General features: G+C 45.6%; 4 protein-coding genes across 5 annotated transcripts; 3 read left to right on the top strand and 1 right to left on the bottom strand.

Moving 5' to 3' along the window:
* The first annotated feature begins 9,393 nt into the window (after positions 1-9,393).
* On the top strand, positions 9,394-11,569 carry LOC111074386 (protein unc-119 homolog). The gene is made up of 4 exons (XM_022367139.2): positions 9,394-9,545; positions 9,665-10,327; positions 10,414-10,586; positions 10,786-11,569. Exons 2-4 carry the CDS (start codon positions 9,810-9,812, stop codon positions 10,902-10,904), a joined length of 810 nt encoding a protein of 269 aa, XP_022222831.2. The 5' UTR covers positions 9,394-9,545; positions 9,665-9,809; the 3' UTR covers positions 10,905-11,569.
* An 835-nt stretch (positions 11,570-12,404) lies between these two features.
* Positions 12,405-13,832, bottom strand: LOC111074384 (protein ABHD11). The gene is made up of 5 exons (XM_022367138.2): positions 13,423-13,832; positions 13,184-13,357; positions 12,883-13,115; positions 12,677-12,814; positions 12,405-12,611 (listed from the first exon to the last, which is right to left on the bottom strand). The coding sequence occupies exons 1-5, from the start codon at positions 13,687-13,689 to the stop codon at positions 12,464-12,466; spliced, it is 960 nt and encodes a 319-aa protein (XP_022222830.1). The 5' UTR covers positions 13,690-13,832; the 3' UTR covers positions 12,405-12,463.
* Positions 13,833-14,393: 561 nt separating this feature from the next.
* Positions 14,394-19,939, top strand: LOC111074370 (zinc finger CCCH domain-containing protein 18). 2 transcript variants are annotated; one of them, XM_022367122.2, is made up of 7 exons: positions 14,394-14,622; positions 15,961-16,835; positions 16,908-17,963; positions 18,060-18,618; positions 18,698-18,844; positions 18,905-19,033; positions 19,116-19,939. In XM_022367122.2, exons 2-7 carry the CDS (start codon positions 16,011-16,013, stop codon positions 19,400-19,402), a joined length of 3,003 nt encoding a protein of 1,000 aa, XP_022222814.2. In that variant the 5' UTR covers positions 14,394-14,622; positions 15,961-16,010; the 3' UTR covers positions 19,403-19,939. The 2 variants fall into 2 exon arrangements, with proteins under 2 accessions (XP_022222814.2, XP_022222813.2); XM_022367121.2 differs by having other exon boundaries at positions 16,908-18,618.
* Positions 19,940-20,031: 92 nt separating this feature from the next.
* Positions 20,032-21,787, top strand: LOC111074371 (nucleosome assembly protein 1-like 1-A). The gene is made up of 2 exons (XM_022367123.2): positions 20,032-21,090; positions 21,157-21,787. The coding sequence occupies exons 1-2, from the start codon at positions 20,632-20,634 to the stop codon at positions 21,604-21,606; spliced, it is 909 nt and encodes a 302-aa protein (XP_022222815.2). The 5' UTR covers positions 20,032-20,631; the 3' UTR covers positions 21,607-21,787.
* The last annotated feature ends 1,531 nt before the right edge of the window (positions 21,788-23,318 follow it).

Here is a 23,318-nt window from a genome sequence, read left to right on the forward strand (position 1 = left end):
AGGGAGAAGTTTATGCACTTTCTTGGTTCTGGTTTTAATTTTCTTACAGATGTGATCTATATCTATTTTTATATATTTATTAGCTTCACAGATCATTCAAATATCGGCAGAAATTTAATAAATTGTAGATATTAAAATGCAAAAACCATCTTAGAATTATTTTAGCTACTTTGGTTTTATGGCGATCCTTTCTGGCCTGAAAAACTCAATAATAAATCGATCAGCATTTGTTTTATTTCCCTTTGATGGAGGAAATCTAATCTGCAATCGCAGCATAGGGAAGAACGATATCAGAATATCATCTGAGCATTTGATTAGCAATCTCTGATCCTGCGAAATCTCTAAGAATCCCTAGCTCACAGATCAGCCGCAACGCCACTTGATTATTGTGCGTTGGAGTTTTCCCAACAAGTGGCTCCTCTCCAACGACCTGGCAGGTCGTCCTCTGGACTCTCGTAAAGGTTCCCTTGTTCTTTTCGGCTTCCAGGGAATGGAAATGGAAATGGAAATGGAATGTGAACCTGTCCGGGATGAGGGTCGCCGTGCGCACCATGTGTTGCCGTTTTGGCCCAGCTTTAAAATGGGGCTTTCCCGCCAGTCGCAAACACACATGTGGTGTGCCTCTAACTTTGGCTTAGGTCTGCGCCTTGCCTTGCCGTGCCTCGACCTGAGGATCGCCTAGAGGATCGCCTCTGCTCGCCTCACGATCGGATAGGATCGTATAGGATCGGTGTGCGAGAGTCAGTTCAATAACTTGACACGCCACATCACACGGGTGCAGGCCGTCGCATTTGTTTTGGATTTCCCGTCGGATTAAGCAACTTAGTGCACAATCCACAGCGCTGGCCTGCCTCGTCCGTCCACAGTTTCCTTCAGTTCCGAGTGACAGTGGACGTTCAGCGTGTGAGGGTCAGGCCAGGTCAGGTCTGTCCCGTTGTCCGGCTAATTGTAATCGTGGGAAAAACCAATCAGACGCAATATTCTTGGCCTGAGAGCCAGGCCAGGGCCATGCTTCCATGGGACACTTTATTAGGGGGCAATATTAGCGTAATCCACATTTAGGGTTTGTGTTAAAGGCCGTAAAGAACTTGGCTTGCATTTACGGCCGCACCATAAAACCTTCATCCTTCATCCACCGAGGATCCTTCTTCTCGCCTCCGATCGACGACGTTCGTACCTGTTCTCGCACTTTATCGGCATTTTGAATTTGGAATTAATGCGATCTTAACTTTGATTCGATCGCCGCAGGAACGGCGCATCCTTGCATACCAAATCGAAATATCTTCGGTATTTTTGGGACATTTATCATAGCCGCCTAATGGGGATACGGGATTTTGGGATCAAAATGATGAATGGATCCATATCCGGTAGCTGTTGAATCGTCGAATTTGTGTATGTGTATATGTGTATTTTCACTGATATTTTGGTGATTCAGTTGGAGGAGCCAAGAGCCATTGTCACTGTCACCGCCACCGCCACCGCAGGTGGCCATAATTTAGTCATCGGCCAGGAATATCTTTCGTTTAAAAAGTTAAATGAGTTGTAGACCTCATTAGATACGCACCCTTCGTACCCGTGGACCCCACCCGATACAATCTATGCATCTATCTATGAGCATTCTCTATATATCTGGAGGGCGGGGGATTGAGTACGCGTCCGGCATGAGCAATCATCCGTCGGATGGTTATGCGGCTGCACAGTAGCCGGAGACATCGCCAACACCTGTCCATAAATCGTTCAGCTATTGTTGGTCCCATACCCCCACCCCCATTGGCATAGTACTAGAAGGTGTCTATCACGGTGTGTGTGGGGGGGGGGGGAACAACGTACACAAAATACTAATTATGAAATCTATGCGACCCAAACGCCGTTTGGCCGTAAATCAAATTCCGAATCCGAATCGAATCCGAATCCGAATGGAAGCCGGTCTCGGGTTCGGGTTCCGTTTTTCGAAGGCGTTACATCGATACCATTTTGGTTCGAGTATGGCCAAAAGAACTCCCATAGCGGGAGCGAGAGAGAGATTAGTGATAAGCATCTGACATGTGGCGCGATCGGTTGCATACCAAAGCAACCCGCCGACCAGACGACACTTCGGTATGATTTGTGTCCCACACAGTCCCCTGTCAGCGGGTTTACGTATTGGACAGGACATGTCTCTGACACAAGAGGCCTGGCCTCCCCTGATCTGTCGACAGATCAATGGCATAAGATCGGTGATAAGATTGATTCGATTTGCTTTGGGTATATATCTGTGTGGCGAGTATAAGCCATCACTTATCACTTTTTTTGGAAAAGAAAAATGGAAAGTAAAAAATCTGTTAACAGAGGAAGAAAGTCTGTGGAGAAGATCCATGTGCTTAGCAAGTTGATAAAAAGTTTAAAGGATCTGTGAACATGTGAATATACGCTAGATGTAACGATATTTATTCTTTAGTTTTAATTTTCTTTGAAAGTTAGTTTGTTCGTTACCCTTTCCTGCAGGTATGCTATCGGTTTAGATAGTCAAACATGAAAACTAAATTTAAAATCTACTTTCTCTTCTCGTTCTTCTGGATTCAGAACCTGCTGAAGATCCAAATTAATGCCATATTGGTACGTGAAGGGGGTTTCTTTTTATACCCGTAACCGTAGCAATTTTCAGTTGCTACCCCAGCGCCTGATACTACTACTGATTGTTGTGTATATAGATGAGAGATGCAGCAAACAAAATGTAAGCAGATAAAATATTTAAAAACTCCACATAAATCATAAGCTCCAATGTATAACCATACTGACTGAGTACGGGTACAAAAGTAGAGTCGCAGCAACAGAAGCGACTCAACGTTTCCGTGTACTCTGTTTTATCATAATTTTCTTAGCTTTTTTCTTAGATAGAAAATTGAAGACGATTTTTCTAAGATCCTTTAATCATATGGAGATAATATCATATATCTGGAGATATTTATGTATCAAGAGATATATATGTATACCTGCACTAACCCTTTTTCGTTAATACGAGTTATATAGATGGTAAGCACTGCTCATACACATCTCCTTGGAACAGTATTATATGGAAAGATCAGAACAGTTTTCTAAACATTTGTATGACTGTTTTTTTTTGCTCGCTTTTTTCTTCCCCTAAACGAATTTAGATTTGAAGGCGATTCTAAAATAAAACTGAACAACAGTTTCCCAGGCATATGCTCCCGATCCCCGATACCCATACTGTTTCCACCGAATAGAGTGCTTACCCATCCCCTTCTAAGTAGTACCCCACACCTATCAATACTATATCAGACTTTCCCAATGCCTACTGTACGTGAGGCACCCCCCCACTGGGCGCTGTTTTGGGTACTGGTTCGGGGGTTCGGGTAAACTGTCTATGTAAATCCAATATTTGGAGTCAGATAACGAAAAAATTACAATTTACATATGAGTATGGGGAGCATAGTCATAATCTGGAACTGGGACTGGAGCTGCGGTCTGTTCTGCTCTGTCCAGGGGTTTGAGGTGGAAATGTTCCTTAGTGCGAGAGTTGTCGTTGTACTTTATACATATGTTGTGGGGCTGGTGAAGGGAAGGGAGGGAAGTGCATGTGGGGCGTATGTTCGGAAGGGGTGTGCTACGTGCTACGTCCTACGTCCCACAATCTGTGTGTGTGTTCCTTCCTGTGCTGCGAGCATATTTTGGCTTCGTTTTGAATGCAGTTGCAGCTTTGGGCATTTCATTGAAAGTAAATATTTATGTAAATGCATGCGTGAATCTACATACATACATACATATGTATGTACATATGTATGTGCCATATACAAATACGAATGCGACTGCGATTGTGTTTGTATGCCAAGTCTTCCAAGTCTTCCAAGTCTTGGAAGTCGTCTCTGGTGCTTTTGCTGTCCCTATCGGTTTGCCCTGTTTTGTTTATGCCCACTTCGTATGTTGCTGATGTACAGGGAAGCTTCTGTGAAGAATATACATATGTACATACTTAGCATATAATTTCGTTTTGCAGAAAGATACTTTTCCAGATATTCCAGGTATTACTCGTACTTTCAGCGCATTGAAGGGTTTATTTCAGATCTTGTAAAGTATGACCTGTGATCGATCGATGAAACTAGCAGGGAACATATTTTTGATGATTTGATTTTCTGTGGAGAAGATCCTTAACCCTGGAAGATCAGTCATGTAACATGAAGAAGTTCGATGAAGTTTCATAAAACGATTAATCCCAGGAATTAGTTCGTATTTTGATGCACATATTTACATGTACCTATGTACATATGTATGTACATATATACATTTGATGTATGTATGTACGTTTAATTACAAATGATTAGATTCAAGGAGCTGTAGGAGGCTTGTGGGCGTGGAGTGATGATTTTCGTGCACTGACAGTGATCCCTGTAGTACCAGTGGCAGTGATCACTGTAGCACGAGTACGAGTGTGTGCATGTGGCGTCGCTTTGGGATACCTACAATGCACGCGCACACACTGGCACACAAAAATCTATGTACAGCATTGAGAATCCATATCAGCACCACTGCCATGTACATACATACATACATACATACATACGTATTTATGTATGTACATTGCTATGTATGAATGCATGCATGCAGCAGGAGGAACAATAACAAAATACAGCAGCAGCAAAAGTTCATGCAAACATACATATGTACATACATACATACATGCATATGTGCATACAAACATACATACATACATACAGTCACCATATAAAGGCAAACAAACGTGTGATGGGCGAGGGGCGGTGCGGTGCGGTTCGGTGCGGTGCGCCTGACGCAGACCACTTGGCAGCGACAGCGACAGCGGCAGAGTCAGGCCAGACAGTCTGTCGCCAGAAAAATCCAAACTCACACAAACACAGGCACACACACACGCACACAGAGAGTGAGCGAGTGAGTGAGTGAGTGAGTGAGAGAGAGAGAGAGCACAGCGGTCGAAACGAGGGCATCAGCGGGAGGCATGGAGTGTGGCGTGGTGCCGTGGAGTGGGCTGACCAGCGCAGCAGCAGCAGAAAACATCTACGTTGGCTGGCGTCGTCGGCGTCGCGCTGAGCTCTCTGTGGGCCCCAGGGGTTATGGGGCCTATGGGGCCTGTGGGGCCGTGGGCCGGGGGCGGGGGCCTGGTATCTTAGGTTGAGAAATCGTTCGAAAAAAAAAAGCGAAGCGCAAAGCAAAAGCAAAATTCCATTTAGATTATATGCTGCTGCTGCTGCTGCTGCCACTGCGCTGCTTCTTCTTTCGTTTTGGTGGTGTTGGCGCTTTTGACGAACGACGAAGGCGTCGGGCGGTGCGACGGTTGGGAGGTGTTACAATACAGACACACAAGTACCACGTGTGCATGTGTGAGTGCATCGCCGCCACCGCTGACGACGACAGACCGTCCGGCGCGCCACAGCCGACACATAACGTCATCGCCACTTGGGATAGTGGCAGAGGCGTAGTAGAGACAAACAAATGCAGTTCAACGGGGGGGCCCCGCGAATCGCCTGTTGATTCTCATCAAGTATACATACGTACATATGTCCATTCACTTAAACCCCTCGAATAGACAAACCCCCCTTCGGCTAGAGCAACTAGTACGTAACCCCGCCAGTGACAATGACTTCGATTCGAGTACGAATTTAATCGCCCACGATTTCGGCTGTTGTTATTCTACTGTTTGTTTTCGATACCCTGTCATGCACTCACACACACACACACACACACACATTCGCACATGCACAAGAGGTACTACTAGAGTTCTATGAATGCATCTCTCCTCTTGCTGCCCCCGGGACGTAAACGAAAAAATGTCGCTATACCCATTTGGTAATACGTATTCCCATAGTTGGTACATTTTTGGGAATACATAGACCCCTACTCCTACTCCCACTCCTACTCCCACTCCTGTAATGCCAACAATCAAATCAATATTTGTATTCTATCCCCAGAGTCCTGGCCTGGGGCACATAATTATAATTATGCAGCTTTGTGGGAATTCATATTTTTGTCAATTGGTTTTTCCGGAATTGCTTTTATTTTTTGAAACTATTGAAAGTTGTATCTTGGAATTGGGTTGAGATCTATCTGTAAAGATTCGTAGACAAACTTTAATTGTCAAAATGATTTGAACTCAAAAAGAAATCCATTAAAAATGGCGCGTCGTAATGAGCTTTTGTCGTTGCCCTAGCTAAAAATGTCTGATTGTGTTCAATTTTTGTACTGCAGAGGTCCCCAAAAAACCAATCTAAATGTTGATCAGATTTGAAACAGGGAACAGGGAATCCTATTGGAAGGCTGAGTGAGTTTTTGAATTGGGGCTGCAACCTGATCCTTACCAAAACTAAGCTCTGTACCCTGTCCTTATACCTGCCACATTCCTTGCCCACTGCCCGAGCAAGAAGGATTATCAATCAAATTCCTAAGCCCTTCCTCTCTCTCTCTCTCTCTTTATCTCGCTCCTCCTCTGTCTTCTCCTCTCTCTGTACCTTCCAAGATGTGTCAAATTCCATCATTTTCAGGAGCGGATATGTCCAGACTGTGGGTTGGAGCTTGAGTTTGGGGATAAATCAAGTCTTTGGGTTGGTTATGGGCATCGGATTCCTCTCGTCAGTGTGCGGCTGCAGCAGTCAAACTGTACTAAAGATAGAAGTGAACACGTTCTCACTGCCACACACACACACACATAGAGGCAGACACAAACTCACACACACACACACACACACACGCAAGAAGAGACACAGACAGAGAGGAACAGAGGCAAAAACCATACAGGAAACGCGGACGCCAACGGACAGTGGAACCAAAGGCACACACGGACAAACGGATGGACGAACGGACGGACGGACGGACGGACGGACAGATGGCGGGCGGACATGGCATGCGGCCTCTGAAACTTAACACTCTTCTGGGTCTGGCTGTGAATATTAAAATACCAACTTAAGGCGCAACAACAGCCACATGAACAGAAACAGCAACAGCAACAGCCATAGCAAGAAGAAGTAACTAGAATTATACTAAGTAGTCGTCTGGTCTACCCTACCCACACACACACACACACACATACACACATACGTACATACAGATACACATAAGTATGTATGTAAGTGCATATGCAGACCAAATCGAAATGATCAGACTTTGGCGCCCTTAAGTCTGGGTTGGAAATGGGATAGGGCTCTTGAACCCAGTATAAGCAAGACCAGATCCTATAGCTACAACCACTGGACTGGCGCTCACCCGAGACACTTGAGAGGCCCGAAGGGGAAGAAAGGGAGGGCCCCCTGTGCTGGAACTCGGGTAATCTTCATGGACATTAACTAATTGCCAGCCACAATTGGGATGGGCCTCGTTTCAAGTGCATCCGGCTGCTGCAGCAGTGAATATTGCGGGGGAAATCTGTGCATACTGAACAAACATACATACATACATACATATGTGTGCATGCAAGTGTATATAAGAAAATGGCTATTTCAATGCACAAAATGAATATTTCAATGCAAATATATTCAAATGATTGTCATGCTAATATTAGGGATCCATATTGAATGCGTTTGAATTTAGTTTGAATTTTTTTTAGGAGCTTTTTAACAGTGTGGCCATTCCTCAGGCATTTGAAACCTCAAAAGTTCGTTCGGGCTTTAGAAAGGATAAGAGGCTATGGTTTAACTAAGCTATAAACAGGGAGCACAATTATTTGTACTCAAAGGACATGTGGCAAGTTAGTTCAAATTCAAGTAGCAGCGCGCCAAGAGTGTTACCACTCCATTGTCATACGCAGAGCTGCATTCAACTATCGGCTACTGGCAATTTGGTGTGGTGTGGTGTGAAAACCAAATTCGCCGCATAAAAATACCGATTATTTTTGTGTGTGCGTCGAAAATTGTATCACCATATCTCAAAATCAATGTATTCGTAATATTATGATATTTTTCCCAACGAAGCTTTAACGCATAGTATCATGCTAAAAAAATTATTAATTATTGATTTTTTTTTTGTTATTTACTGGTTACTGGTTCTCGGTTTCTGAGGTTTTTGAGGTCACTCGAAAAAACAAAAAAAGTGAAATATTTATTTTTCCAAATATTAAGACACATTTCAAATTGACCGCCAAACTCAATTTAGCGCACCAAAAATACTGACATTTGGGCCTCAGTGGGGAGGACTCTTTTAGTGGAGAATAGAGTGTTTTTGTGGAGACTTTCCCGCACGGGTGTGGCAGCAATGCTGAAATTCTTGGGAAAATTGAAATGTATGGACGGGAAGGTATTGAATTTGTTCATGTTCCGTCTCCAATTATGTATCTATCGAGACTAAAATTATCTGTTTTCGGCTAGAGGGTACTATTAAACGAAACTTGGCAAAATTGACGAGTTTCAACACAAAATATCAGGTATGGCAGACCCGGGAATACGAATGTATTGGCAGGCCACAAAACGACGACAAATTCGTTATGCTTGTTAGACTTAATATGTAAATAATGCCAATACAAGGACTTCTGAAAACTCATAAAAAAAATTTCACTGTATCTATGGATACAAATTATTGTTTGGGGCTGACAGGGCCCATTAGTAATATTAAAGAATATCAAAGTTGACAAATTTCATACTCACAAAATATACTTGGTATGGCAGCCCCAGCAACTACTGACTTGAACGAGTCTGGCAGCGCCACAAACGCGACATTAATTCGTTTTATGCTGGCCGTTTTTGTTTTAACCTTAATATGTAAATAATCCAATGAAAAAGGAGTTCTAAAAACTAGCCAATCCTGTAGGAAATGTATGTATCTATCGGATAAAATTATTTGTTTGGGGCTGAGAGTTCCAGCTAGCTAGTAATGTAAAACGGAATATCAAAATCGAAGAATATCAACGTTGAATGTTTTGAAAAAACAATCGATACTATCGTGATAGCTCTAATAATTATTAAAAAATCATTGAAACCTTTTAGGAACTTGTCCATTGTAAAAATTAGATGCCACCTGTCGATTTGTTTACAAATGTGTCCTCGTATTTTATAGCAGCCAATCCAAACATATCAAAAGCGCAACGACTGTAGCTCGATAATATCATGATAGTCGCAACACCGTCGATAGTAGAGACTAGCAGTAAAATATCGATACTATCGATAGTGCCCTCGATGGTTTGACACCTCTAGTTTGGTTTTTATTAAATAGGAGAAAATGATTAGAATTTAAATAAAACTAGATAGCTAAATGTGATAATATGCAATGCATATGTTTATCCACAATAGTTAAAACATAAGAAGCAGCCACGGGGCAGGCAGCCGAAGTAGCAGCAGCAGTAGAAGCAACTCAAAGGCAACAGCAGCAACACCACAAAGAAAGGAAAACATACACACACATAGCCACCGACCCTTGCATGTGCACACATACACAACACACCACACACACACACACACCCACACAGTGCGGAAGAGCAAAGGAAAAACAAACACAAGCACATAGAACGGAGCTTTTCCAGAAATTGGGTCGCGTTTTTGTGTTGTTGTTTTTGGCGAATGTTATGGCAACTCTCGATGCGTGTATATGTTCTGGTGAGTATTCGCTCACCCTTGCGTGCAGCCAGGGGTTAATTATCCACTAATTAATGCAGTTTTCCCCCCAACCCAAACCAACCCCTGCCCCCTTCTAATCCACACTGTTCTTGCTGCAGTTTGAGCGCTGCCCCGCCGGAGCAAAGAGCGTACAGTAGGAGTGACCCCAGAAGCAGAGACACCAGCCATCCACCCAAAAGGAGACAATCCAACAGACGACCTTAGCCACAGCCACAGTCGATATCCATCCAGCCGCGTCCAGTCATGAGTGTCGTGGGCAAGCAATTGAATCCCGTGCAATCTTCCTCCTCCAGCACCGCCTCTGCTTCTGCCGCTGCCAGTGCCGCTGCGGCGGCCGCTTCTGTCTCTGTCCCGGGCAACGGTGACGGCAACGTCAGCGGCGGCGGGTCAATGGGAGCTGGAGCTGCTGCTGCTGGCGGAGCCGGGGCCGAGGGCAAGCGCAAGGAGGAGTCTAAGGTCAGTCCCGAGGAGGTGCTGCACCTCACCAAGATCACGGACGACTACCTCTGCTCGGCCAATGCCAATGTGTTCGAAATAGACTTTACACGCTTCAAGATACGTGACCTGGAGAGCGGTGCTGTGCTCTTCGAGATCGCCAAGCCACCCAGCGAGCAATTCCCGGACGGCCTGTCCGTGGAGGAGACAATGCTGGCCGCCGCCGAGGAGCTATCGCTTGACGACACTGCCGATCCCAATGCCGGACGCTATGTGCGCTATCAGTTCACTCCGGCATTTCTCAACCTAAAAACTGTGGGCGCCACGTAAGTGTCTTCCCCTATACATATACACATGTACATATATGCATATATCAGCTATTATGGATGTTAACTTTGGTTCTTTTCCCCAGGGTGGAGTTCACTGTGGGCAGTCAGCCAGTGAATAATTTTCGGATGATAGAGCGCCACTTCTTCCGTGATCGCCTGCTGAAAACCTTTGACTTTGAGTTTGGCTACTGCATTCCGTACTCGAAGAACACTTGCGAGCACATCTACGAGTTTCCTAATCTTCCACCCGACCTAGGTAGGCAGTGGGGCGCCAATTTACATAAGTGCAGGCGCAGTCAGAGGCTGCTGCCAAAAAAAAAAAACGACAAAGACGAAAAATATCTCCCTTCTCTGTGGGTTTGTGGGTCAAGGCTACAGCATAGAGGCGGGCCACAGGGCGTAGAATTGGATTGCTGAGTTTTCTTATCTCTTTTTCTGTTTTTCTGTGATTGCAGTTGCTGAAATGATATCGAGCCCCTTTGAAACGCGCTCGGACAGCTTTTACTTTGTGGAGAATCGTCTTGTCATGCACAACAAGGCAGACTACGCCTACGATGGCGGAATTATCGTCTAACCAAACTACAAACCAAAAAAAAAAAACAAGAATCACACAAAAAAGGCACAAAATACAAAAAAAAAAAAAAAAACAAAAGAACAAAAAGAGAGAGAACTAGAGCAAAACTAATAACTAAAGAAAGAACTACAAAAAAATCTGTGAGACAAAATCAATGACTTCTCACACCCACACAAACACACACACACACACATCAAATCGAAAAACATTATCAAAACCATTTTAGCCTTAGCACAAATGTTTATACCCACCATTCCTGTTTGATGTTTGATGTATTGTATCACAAGAACACAAAACGCACCCACAGCCACACACCCACACACCCACAGCCACACCATCGCACGCAGAACTGTGTTCATTTATGGATAATTTTTTTTTAACCTCTTGACTATATTATTTTTAAGTGCAATGTGATTTCCCCCTAATTTACATGTATTTATTCTTAGTTTGTAAGTGAAACCACATACAAAAAACATATACACACGTATACACGTATATTATATACTTACACAAACACGGATAAAACCCAACAACAACAACAACAAATTCGAACACTTGCTGTCAATTTTTTTTGTATGCAGCATACGGATTGTATCAAGCTTCTTCATGGCATTCGTTTCGTGTCTGTGTAATGTATATTTTTTAACAAGAGAACAAAACAAAAACAAAAACATAAAAACGAACTACACTTATGGAGAAAACGGAAAATCTGATCTGAAAATCATACGCCGAACAAGAATGAGAAATTAAATTACATTTTAAATGTAACAAAAATAACCAAGAAATTGTTTTAAATTCTTTGGATAATTGAGGGAATCCTCTGGATTTGTATAGCTATAGCTTTATAAGATCCATCATATTTGACACACCCAGCTGATATAATTTGAAAAAAAGTCCTTAGGCCAGCGGCCTATGGCTAGTCCATTGCACCACTCTTCAGAGCATTAAGCTCAGGCCGACAGCACAAAGGAGGGATTTGTTCATTGGCTGAGATTTCTTTAGGTAGTAAAGGCTTCCTTCCGAGGGAAGGAACAAAAATATTACACTTCGTCTAAATATGCACTGAAAATTCCCCCATCATCGTCTCAAAATCGTCAAATTCTACCCCAATTCACTGAGTTATGAGCCATAAAGCTGATGTAAATATGGTTGGATTACAGGCTAAAACGTATGAAAATAGACAGAGGGAAATGGGCGAACACCTTAGTAGAGATATAATCAGGAAAACTACTGTATGCCGTTCTCTGTTTCTCTATCATGCTAAAAGTGTTGCCTATAAGAATAATTGTATTCGACAGGAAAATGTATCGTATCCAATGTTGGGAACATCCCTGTAGGCTTAATAAGTGCATTGCTCATGCGTGTGCCCCAACTTTATGGTGCACCATGTTGCCATGTACTGCCATCTCGTTCTATTTGGTGTTGCTGTACGAAAGCGAAGTCCTGTCAAACGATCGCAGCTGGCGACTGTGACCGAGGGGAGAGTAAACATCATTGTGTGTGCTTTGGTTTCTCTTTTTCTTATAAGATGCTTTGTACAATTTGAATATCTAAAAACCTTATGAGGCACTCAATGGTCTATTGAGGAATTCGGTGACAATTGAGATGAACTGTTGCGGCTGGTCAAAGTGCACCAGATGGTGGGCATCCAGCCAATGGATTTCGGCATTGGGAAACATTTCCAGAATCTGTGGCCAATCCTCGCGTCTGTAATGGTAGAATGGGAGATGGGAGTGGGTTTGCCATGGCTAGAACCTCAACCTCATGCTTACTTCATGTATGGCGACTGAGTGCCGCAAATGAAGGCGGTTGGTCCCTTATACGGTGGCAGGGACGCAAAGTGCGACCGATAGTCCTGAAAGCGTGGTAGAAAATCGCGCAGCAGCTGGGCATTGCAGGCCCACGAGAACCTGAAGATGGGATTCAACAAACAATTGTGATTGTAAATCAGCAGTGCAACAGCAGACGCATTACTTACGCTCCTGTTTGGGGATCCTTTCTCAGATTTAGCATGATAAACTCGACAGTTTCATTCGAATCGGTGGCCTGCAGCAGCTGCTGCTTGGCCTGCTTTCGTCCCTCGGACATGGACAGATCCGGCGAGAGGCTGAGATTAACCATGGCATCGAATATGCGCTGCATTTCGCCAGTGGAGCGCGGCACCCTAATGGGCGAGATGTCGACGACAATCAGACGTTCCGTCATTTCCGGCTGCATTTGGCGTACGAAAGAGACTTGTTAGCGGTTTCATCTGGCGCGCACGCCGCAAACATACATACATACTTGTGGGCGAAGTGCATCATTGTGCGACCGCCCATACTGTGGCCCATCAGACAGGCCTTTGGATGGGATCGTATCTCCAGGAAGCGGCGCACATCGCTCGACATAGCCGGCGAGTTGTGGATGGTCGTGTGAGGACTTTCGCCATGATTTCGGGCATCCACTGTGTAGATCTGTGCATGGAGGATACGCATTTTGATTTTTGGTACAACCAGTATTGGGTGCCTGCTGCACTCACCTTCCTGTTGGTCCGCTGGGACAGGGCTTTGCTGATGCCGCGCCAATTCTGCTTGGAGCCGAACAGGCCGTGCATTGTGATGAGCGGTGCCCCGCTGGAGTCGCTCGTTTTGCCCTCAAACAGCTCGAAGTTCATATCGATGGGGCTGGATGCGTAGAGCCGCTGTGTGGCACCCCAGAGTGGCGTGGTCCGGATTGTTGGTGGGCATTTTGCGTTTTGTCTGCATATTTGCAGAAAACGTAACGTTTTGGTTGGCAACAGCACCATTGGTGGAGGAGGGGGAACCAGTGTTTGCAGGCAATAGAGAAGTGGAAATACAAGAGGCTTAGATAAATTTATGATTACATAATCCAACCATCATTGAAAAATCCAAAATAAATATATATATTCAATTTACAGTGAATTTCTGTCTATGAAGATCTTGTTTTAGCAAATTAATTGTTTTTTTGCTAAATGCAATTCCAAGGAAAAAGTGTGCTGTTAGGCGCAAAAACATCGATAGAGGACAATACTATCGAAAAATTTAAGGGCTGCAAATAAATTCAAAATTTAACAGATAAAAAATAAAATTGTTCATTCATGTAATGTTTATATAGCTAAAAAATATTGCGAGTCCATAACTTCTTCTTAGCTACACCTATGCATAAATGTACTGTATGAAATATGTATAAAATTTCAATGTTGCATATTCCGCGCGATAGTATCGATGGTCGGCTTAATATCGATAGCGCCAACGATATATTTTACCCAGCCCTAGAAGCGGCCATATTTTCGGTAGTAGCGGCGGCATTGGATTGTGACGAAAAAATTAAATGTGGATTAAGTTATTCTCGGCTGCCCTTAAGACCACCAATACAGCGTGCTAACAAATTCAGGTAAAAGTGATAATCAAGCTGCAGCAATATCTTCAAATTGCGCAAGGACAGTGGGTGGAAGACCCATTGCCAATCGCCTCCGACACACTGCATAGCCATAGGCCAAGAGCAGCAGCAGCAGCGCACACATTGAAGGCGAAAGCGACGCGCGACAGGCAGACGGCAGTCTGACAGTCGGGACAGACAGATAGAAGAAATCGACGAAAACGATTGATTCCCGGTGGCGGTGCTGAAAGAGGCGCCGATCTGTGGTGGCACTCTCGCGTGTCCGTGCCTGTGTCCGTGCCCGCGACCGCACATCTCGACCCATTCGTCCCATCCATAGGTAAGCAGCAACAACAATATTGTACATATTGCAACAAAAGGCAACCAACAAATTCATTTCTTTTCAAGTATTCTATTTTTCCCACCCAAAAAAAAAAAAAGATCAAATAAAACTCAAATCAAGTAAAGTCAACTGCGTATGTGAAAAGTGGTTTATGCAAAAATAGCAAAATAAAAAGAGTATATTTGAGAAAAAAAAAAGAATATTAAGTGCAAAGTAAACACTTAATTGGACCCCTTTCTTTTGAGCAGACTCTTCTCCGTCTGTTCGTCGGTCGCGAAAAGTGCGAAAAAAGTCCGGCAGTAAAGTTAAACTCTCTATCTCTCTCACACCTTAGCTTTCTGTGTTAACAGTAACAGTGTCTGTGTTTGTGTGTAGGTCTCGTAGTGTCTCTCCCACATACCATAATGTATACGTATGTGAGAGTGTGTGAGTTCGAGTGTCGAGTCGAGTGTATGTGTGTGTGTACTTTCATTGGAGCGGGAAGAGAGCAAAAGGCTGTATTTTTCTGACTTTTTTTAAAGTAAAGTATTCCGTTACCCGTTGTTTGCCCCCCCGTAGCCGTACGGGTCGCTGCTTTGCCCTTGCTCTCTCCCTCACTCGCAAATCTCTCAATGTTCCGTATCTCACGTTCGCGAAAAGTCTCGAGAAAAACGAAGAACAAACGAAAGAAGCGGCACACAGCACACACATACACATCAAGAAATTAATATCAAAATGAAAATGAAAGAAAATATAAACATAAACCAAATTAAAAGCGAAATGAAGGTAAGAATTCAACAAAAACGTAAAACCAAAAACAAAAATATTACGAAAAACTCTTAAGCCCCTTTGTATACCCCAAAAAACACCCACCACAACCACCGCCACCAAGCACATTGTTGGGGGGATCGATATTCATTGAGTAATCGACAGCGCATCGATATTTGTTGGGTGCATTATTTGCTGCCGGTGGGTGGCCCTGACCCTGACCTTGGCCCAGTCATTGGCTCTGTTTTCGTCGCCCCATATCATTGTCGTTTCCGTTGGAATGGTGCATATCTGTCGCAAGAATAATAAATTGATATCGCATCTCCAGGGGGATTGATTATTGTCTGTTCATCCCAGCCTTAAAACCTTGGACGGCTGTTCCGCTCCCATCTGCTCCAACAAATCATCGATTCCGAAAGCTCGCAGACCATACCCTTCCATCATGCTCCATTATGCGCGTCGGCCACATATCCGACGATTGATTAAGATTATCGATCATATATATATATATATACATAGATAAATTATGTGGACGAAAGTTTTCCCAATTGACTTCCAGTAACCCCTCTCTCATCTCTGCACCTGCAGGAACATAGCGAACGGAGTTGCTGCTGCCCCACAAGGGACAAGGCTAGTCCATGCTCACCATGGAGTCGGATGACTCACGCGCCAGCACGAACCCATCCAACTCAAGCGAGTCACGCTCGAACTCACCCATAAAGGAAACGGGTGGTGGTGCGGACGAGGACGCGTCTAGCCATGCGGCGGATGTGACATCCAGCGCCGCTGCATCGGCCGCCGCCGCTGCTGCAATGAACAGATCCCGAAGGGCGGACTCCACGAGCAGCTCCTCATCGAACTCAAGCTCCAGCTCGAACCGCAGCCAAAGGTCAAAGTTGCAGAACAAGAGCTCGAGCAGCAGCTCGGGCAGCGTCAGTGATAGCAGCAGTAGCAGCAGTTCCGGCAGCGAGGACGAAGCGGACCCAGAACCAGATCGTGCGGTGAACGAGCGGCCGCGTGACCGAGAGGAGACCACCACCGACTCGAGACCCGACTCGAGGCCCGACTCAGTGCCACCGACGGCTGGGGGCAGTGTTGGCTCACCGAATGCCGGCACCAAATCACCGCAAAACTCGCTCCTCTCCTCCGTGAGAAGTCACAGCAATAGCCCGCAGTTGTACAATCAGGCGGCTGTGGATCTCAACATTAGCCACGAGGATCTGAGTGATGTGAGTGAAATTGACACAGACGAGAAGCGGGCGTCGTCGAAAAACTCACTCCATCCCGATGTAGATGATGATGACGGGGCCATTTCCAATGATACACTGCCAGGTCTGCGCGATGATAATGAGGATGCTGACGCTGACGCTGATGCCGCTGCCGCTAACGACGGGAAGCTGAACGGCAAGGCTCCACGGATAAACAGTCCGCTGGAGAGAGGAGCATCACCCACTGAATCAAATGTAAGTTGGATTTACCCCATCTCTACGCCATATTTTTCGTGGTCTAATCTTTTGTAATCTTCTTTTGTACAGACTGAGGACAGCACTAATGGCAGGGAAGCGCCGCCGTCGACGGGTCTGCAGGAGGAGGATCTTGTCAAGACACACGACGACGATGCCCTCGACTTTGAGGCGGAGGAGGGCGAGTGTCCGGACATAGCCAGAGACAGGGACGAGGATCGTGAACGGGATCGGGATCGGGCCAATGCCGATGGCAAAGCCAATCAAACAAACACCACATCCAAGGGCAACTCATCGTCACCCACATCCACGTCCAATCGACACTCGGACGATGACGATGGCGAAGTGGAGGGTGGCGACAAGGAGATCGAAGATGGCCGCGTTGTTGGCGATGACGATAAAAATGGCACACTGGAGGTGGACAGCGCCACAGAAATTGCCGCCGCTGCCAAAAAGAAAAAGGACGAGGAGGAGCTGGAGGAGGGCGAGGTGTCCGATGAGGATGAGAAACGGCCCGAGGAAACAGAACCGAAGCCCATCTGTAGGTTTTACACGCGTGGCCAGTGCACCTGGGGCATGAGTTGTCGCTTCCTGCATCCCGGTGTCACCGACAAGGGCAACTACACAATGTTCGAGGGTCTCGTGCGATCTGTGCCCATGCAGGGCAGTAGCGGTGGTGGTGGCAGCGGTGGCGGCGGCGGAGGTGGTGGCGGTCCTGGTGGTGGCGGTGGCGGCAGCAGCGGTATTTCTGCCCCGCGACCCGTCAGTGCATATGCCCCACATGCCGCATCGCCGGCCGACTATCACGATTATCGGAACGAGAGGCCGCCGCTGCATCATCGACCGCCGACGGTGCATCATGCGCCGAGCATGTATGCGAACCATCATGAGGCGAGGCCTGTTCTCCTGCCAGATGGGCCCGTGGTGGTGGAGAATGCCTGGGAGCGGGGACTGCGAACGGCCAAGGAAATGATGCGGAAGGCGAACAAGCGGAAGGAGCAGGATATGGACTTTGAGGACAAGAAAATGAACCTAACCCTCTCGCCCGACGAGCTTGAGAAGGACCCGTACTACCTCAAGGAACGTGGGAACAACAGCAGCCCGTCCGGCTCACCGACACCAGCACCGGTGCGTGAGCAGCAACTTGCACTTCCACTACCCATGCATCTACCAGCTTCATCTACTGGCAGTCATGCTAATTCCCGCGCTCTCTTCCCCTTGCAGTACCCAATGTACGGTCCACCGGCGCCAGAGCGTTACGGCCGGCAGCAGTATATGCCGATGCCTTACGAGGATGTCGATGCGTATGGCAGAATGACCAGATATCGGGAGCTACCGCCACATCGAATGCCACACTATGAGGATGATCGTCGGCTGCGTCCCGCACGGGAGGTGATCGTGCAGCGTGTGGAGTCTGCCGGTGGCAGGGGCGACGAGTGGAGCGATCCCTGGATGAGATCCAAATCGATGGGACGTGGCTCGTACGATCGGGAAGATCGTCGCAGACGTGACCGCAGGAGCTACACATCCAACACATCATATTCCAGTTCAAACAGTTCTCAGAGCGACTCCAGCTCGGATTCGTCTCGTTCCAGCAGTGCCTCGGATCACAAGCGCCGTGGCGGCGGAGGTGGTGGCGCTGGAGGCTACGGCGGTGGCGGCGGCGCCGGCGGCGGCGGGGGCGGTGGCTCGCACAAGGTGCCTGCCTCTGCTAGACGGCCGCCAGCAGGACGAGCGGTGCGTTCGCCCAGCCAGATACCGCGTCGACGACGAAACTCGACCAGTGAGTGGGCAATATCCTTAGACATCCATTGGGAAAATAATTCTAATGTCTGTTTCTGTTTCTGTTGTGCCATCCACAGAGGCAAGCCCCTCACCGTCCTACAAGAGAGGAGCTGGCCTGGAAAAGCGTACCAGTCCCGCCTCGAAGCGGAAGAAGGTCTCATCGCCTTCGCCCAAGAAATTCGACAAGAGGAGGCGAGGTCGCAGCTCCACATCCTCGGAATCAGGTATTAGCCATAGCTATAGCTATAAGCGATAGATTTAATCAGATATATGTATTTGTATAGATTCCTCGGATACCTCGTATTCAGATTCAGAATCGGGATCTTCATCGTCTACCACATCGTTGGAGTCACCGCAGAAGCGGATACGGGCCACAGACAAGGCGCTCAACGAGCGTAAATTAATTAAAAAGCGTAAGTCTCCACCACATGCATGTTTCTCACAGTAAAGTGAAGAGTTTTCATCACCTTTTTGTTCTCCATTCGATTTGAATAGCCGCTGAACAAGCGACCAAAAAACGTTCGCCGATTTCCATTGAGATTAAGAAGCCATCGACCATGGTGGGGGTATCCGCGCTGGCATCGCCAATCCACTCAGGCGAAACGGACAAGCATGGTCATTCACCCACCAAGGATAAGATCAAGGAAAAGGACAAGGATAAGGACAAGGACAAGGACACGGATAAGGATGGCGGCGGCAAGCATTCAAGAAGGGAAGAGCTGCTCAAGCAGCTGCGTGCCGTCGAGGATGCGATTGCCAAGAAGCGATCAAAGCTCACCTGATTGCCACTGGCACCACCACCACTGGCAACACCAACACCTACACCTATCCTCCTTATTGCTCTTGTCGTATTAGTCATTGTTGCCCAACTTATACTTTTACTTCCAGTACAAGAACCAAACCCAAACCCAAAACCAAATCCAAGCCGATTCGCTTGTAATCTCCGGAAGCAGCAGTGGAGGCGGCCACACTCCCTTATTATGATTACGAAAGAGCAATGGTCATCAAGCGATCATTATTTACAAGATATACTACATAGATGTTATGCTACATTCGCATCGTATTCGTTATTCGATTTGATTGCTGGCCGGTTCCCCTTAGAGCCCAGTTGAGCTCAATTCAAACTACCATACACTTTACAGTGCATTTAGACTTAAAAACGAAGAAAAACAATCACTCTTTCTGCTCTCAGCCCCCCTTTTTTTTTTTTCTCACCGCCTTGACTACCACCAAGAAATGATGGAACATTTAATTAATTGTTTATAATAGGTCTTAAATAAAGTCTAACACTTAAAATGTTCTTCAATGTTCTCTCGGAACTTACTATGTTTTGTTTTCAATTTTTGTAAATCCTTTGTAACACGCCAAGATTCGTGGGAGTAGGGCAGTCATACCAAGTATATGTAGATGTAGCGTTCCGTGCTCTTCACTGTTCTGACACATTGGGGAGTTTTTTTTCGGGCTACATGGATAGAGATAAATATTGGGATTCTTGCGGTGCGCTCGGTAGTTGAGGTGAAACGTCGATGTGGCAATTAAAAAGAAAATATTACGCTGAAAAAAATGTGATCAAAATAATAACAAATAAAGTTTCATCAGAGATCACTTTACTTAATATAGTGCCTTGCTATCGTTCAGAAATATTAATTCAACAAAAAGAAAAGTACATTTTAAAGATTAAATCATAAAACAATTCCAGATTTTTGTTGTAACTCTACTAACGCAGTAGTCCAAATGGTTTTAGATCATTTCTAGTCAAACAACAAATAGCACGAAAAACTAAAAACAAAATTAACTTAACGATAACGAAATATATTCAATTCAATTTTATTTGGCGTCACTTTGCAGTTTAGCAACACATTTAGTTCTTGAGTTGACGAATTCTGCACTTAATACAAATGGACGACACTCCACCAGAGGGGGGCACACTGCCGGGACAGATGCCGAGTCCTGTGATTCGGGGGACGATCAAAATTCTCTAAATTCTGACTGCCCGTCCGTTCCGAATGGAATGGATTGGCTAGTGCGTAGGCAGTATTTACGTGAAATGGTTAAAGCACTGCCAGCTTCAGTTCAAAACAGACTTGTGGTGCTCAAAAATCTGCAGGTGGAGACTCTAAAAATCGAGGCCGAATTCTATGAGGAGGTAAAAAAGCTGGAGCAGAAATACCAGCTCAAGTATCAGCCCTTGTTCGATAAGCGCAAGGAAGTTGTCGTCGGGACAGTGGACCCCGCTGTGGAGAAGCCGAACTGGACAGACCCTGAGGACCCGCTTACAGAATTCAAGTGGAAGTCCCACTTCATTAAATCACTGAAGATTTTCAAAAGTATTCGTCAGGATACGACGGGCATTCCCGCATTCTGGCTAACAATTTTCCGCAATGTCGCTATTCTGTCGCAGATGATTGAGTCATGCGATGTACCAGCCTTGCTCAAACTAACAGACGTTGCCATCAAATACGATGACGGGGTATGTAGAAAGGCAACTACGCTTCCATCCTTAGTTCGGGCATAGTTAACCTCGGAACTCTTGCAGCACTCGTACACTCTGGAGTTTCATTTCGACAAGAATGCGTTCTTTTCGAACACGGTGCTCACAAAGCGCTACGTTGTGAAGTCCAGTGTTGACCCAGATAGTCCGTTTGCCTTCGAAGGACCGGAAATTGCCAGCTGCTCGGGATGCGAAATTAACTGGAAGAAGAAAATGGACCTGACTGTCCACTCAACCATGAAGACGCAAAAGCATAAGGAGCGTGGCACAGTGCGCTACACTTCCGAACAAGTTCCCATGGACACGTTCTTTAATTTCTTCAACACACCAGAGGATCCAGTCGATGTTGAATCACGGCAAATACTGGCAGCCGATTTTGAAATCGGTCACTTTCTGCGGTCCCAAATCATTCCAAAGGCAGTGCTCTACTTCACTGGTGACATTGTCGATGGTATGGATGATGATGACTCCGAAGAGGAAGAGGAAGAAGATTAATTCGATTGGAACGATGAAAACTAAGAGGCACCACAGATGAACATATGCCGCAAACACAAAACGGTCTCCCCATGACTGCCCCAACCATTAGGCATATCCTCAAGTATTTCATCGTTCAAGTTAATTCAATACAATTCAATATATATCTATCTATATTTATTCTGTAAAACAAAGTCGGTTTTTGTTCGAACACTTGCAACTCCCGAACGGCTGCACCGATTTTAATGGTTTTTTATTTGCTGAAGCGATCCTGCAAGCAGATAAAGGTACGCTGCGCGCGGAGCAGCACAAGCGGCGCTTCAGCAGCTGAAGAGGAAGGAGGGAATGGACATTCATCGTTGGTTTCCATGGGGGCTCCCACTGCACTGCAAACAGCTGTCAAATATCTGAACTAAAATATGGGCATTCAATACGAAACAACTTTAAGAAAGAACTTTCAAGGAGAAACTTTCAAATTTAAAAAAACCCTTCAGCCCCGAAGGACCCCCTTGCAGCCACCTAGCGGCGTTTTCCTGCAACGTTCTTATTGGAATCGAATTGTAAGGCATCAAAGGACCTAGCTGTTGTTGGTTGCTGGTCTCGCTGGCCACCTAGCGGCTAGTGGCGAAAACGGAGACCGCTGATGAAAATCTGCACCAGCTGCATGGCATTTTCTTGGCCATTAGCTTGCCAATGGCCGAGATATTTCCCCCCTCCTAGATGTGTGCGAGTGTGCGTGTGGCGTGGCGTGGCGTGTGTGTGCGTGTGTGTAATGCTTGGTAATTTTACACCCGTTTGTGTATGTTGTGTGTGTGTGTGTGGATGTGGGTGAGTGCTCGGGCAAAAACCTATTTAGATGACGAATCACAGAAATTTGGCCTCATCAATGTCCTGCCCCGCGAATCACAACTCATACGGCCTGCCTCATGGTGCGTGCGTGTGTATTTGAGTGTATTACATTTCAGGGGTTTCATTTTTTAAACATATACACATATATATTTTTTTTTTTTTTCGTTGTTGTTGTGTATTCCCTTCTGGAGGGTATTACGATTATGCTTAGTCGTTTGTGGTGCTGGACTCTGAAATGTAGAGATATATGTAGAGGTATGGTACATAAGAACATGGCATGAAAAACATAACTAAGAAGTATTTGTTGGAATTTTTGTATCTATCCACGGCTATCTTCGCATAGTCTTTGATTCCGAATGAATCTTCCACCTTTGCTGTAGAATTTGCTATCAATTGTGCTTGAGGAACAGGGAAGATCATTGGATTCCCAAAATCTATCGAATTGGATGTGGTACCATAACACACAGCCAGGGAGGCAGGGGCACTGAATAGATCTCACAACAGCTTCAATAAGTTTACTATTTGCTGCCTTGAAAATTGCATTGAATTTCACAGTTCTACTGGATTAAAGACTAATAAATGGTAAAATGTTAACTAAATACATATATATTATATATGTTAATCACTTTGTTGTCATGTAGACGTTGCATTTGTCAGGGTATCGAAGCCTTCGGCTTTGAATGTTGGCTTTAGTTTTTGCAATTTCTTGTTCGTTTTTTTTTTCCCGTCATCGTGGTTCATTTTTGGCAATCACAGGCGGCCGCAAAAGCTGTCAGGAGACATTGTCATCATCCAGCGACCGAGTCACACGCACATACACATATGTACTCTTGCTCATAGGGGGTGGGGTGTGTGGGGGTGGGAAATCCACCCACCTGGTCACG

Source organism: Drosophila obscura, unplaced genomic scaffold (assembly GCF_018151105.1).
Source record: "Drosophila obscura isolate BZ-5 IFL unplaced genomic scaffold, ASM1815110v1 contig_97, whole genome shotgun sequence".
Classification (NCBI taxonomy): domain Eukaryota; kingdom Metazoa; phylum Arthropoda; class Insecta; order Diptera; family Drosophilidae; genus Drosophila; species Drosophila obscura.

What these genes read in the sequence shown, in the direction of transcription:
- LOC111074386 (XM_022367139.2), top strand. Translation starts at nt 9,810, where the DNA reads ATGAGTGTCGTGGGCAAGCAATTGAATCCCGTGCAATCTTCCTCCTCC. An exon ending in CTAAAAACTGTGGGCGCCAC is followed by an intron (nt 10,328 to 10,413) that starts GTAAGTGTCTTC and finishes TCTTTTCCCCAG; the next exon opens with GGTGGAGTTCACTGTGGGCA. An exon ending in TAATCTTCCACCCGACCTAG is followed by an intron (nt 10,587 to 10,785) that starts GTAGGCAGTGGG and finishes CTGTGATTGCAG; the next exon opens with TTGCTGAAATGATATCGAGC.
- LOC111074384 (XM_022367138.2), bottom strand. Translation starts at nt 13,689, where the DNA reads ATGGTGCTGTTGCCAACCAAAACGTTACGTTTTCTGCAAATATGCAGA. An exon ending in TGCACTTCGCCCACAAGTAT is followed by an intron (nt 13,116 to 13,183) that starts GTATGTATGTTT and finishes CGCCAAATGCAG; the next exon opens with CCGGAAATGACGGAACGTCT. An exon ending in AAGGATCCCCAAACAGGAGC is followed by an intron (nt 12,815 to 12,882) that starts GTAAGTAATGCG and finishes TCCCATCTTCAG; the next exon opens with GTTCTCGTGGGCCTGCAATG.
- LOC111074370 (XM_022367121.2), top strand. Translation starts at nt 16,011, where the DNA reads ATGCTCACCATGGAGTCGGATGACTCACGCGCCAGCACGAACCCATCC. An exon ending in CATCACCCACTGAATCAAAT is followed by an intron (nt 16,836 to 16,907) that starts GTAAGTTGGATT and finishes TCTTTTGTACAG; the next exon opens with ACTGAGGACAGCACTAATGG. An exon ending in TCGACGACGAAACTCGACCA is followed by an intron (nt 18,619 to 18,697) that starts GTGAGTGGGCAA and finishes TGCCATCCACAG; the next exon opens with AGGCAAGCCCCTCACCGTCC.
- LOC111074371 (XM_022367123.2), top strand. Translation starts at nt 20,632, where the DNA reads ATGGATTGGCTAGTGCGTAGGCAGTATTTACGTGAAATGGTTAAAGCA. An exon ending in CCATCAAATACGATGACGGG is followed by an intron (nt 21,091 to 21,156) that starts GTATGTAGAAAG and finishes GAACTCTTGCAG; the next exon opens with CACTCGTACACTCTGGAGTT.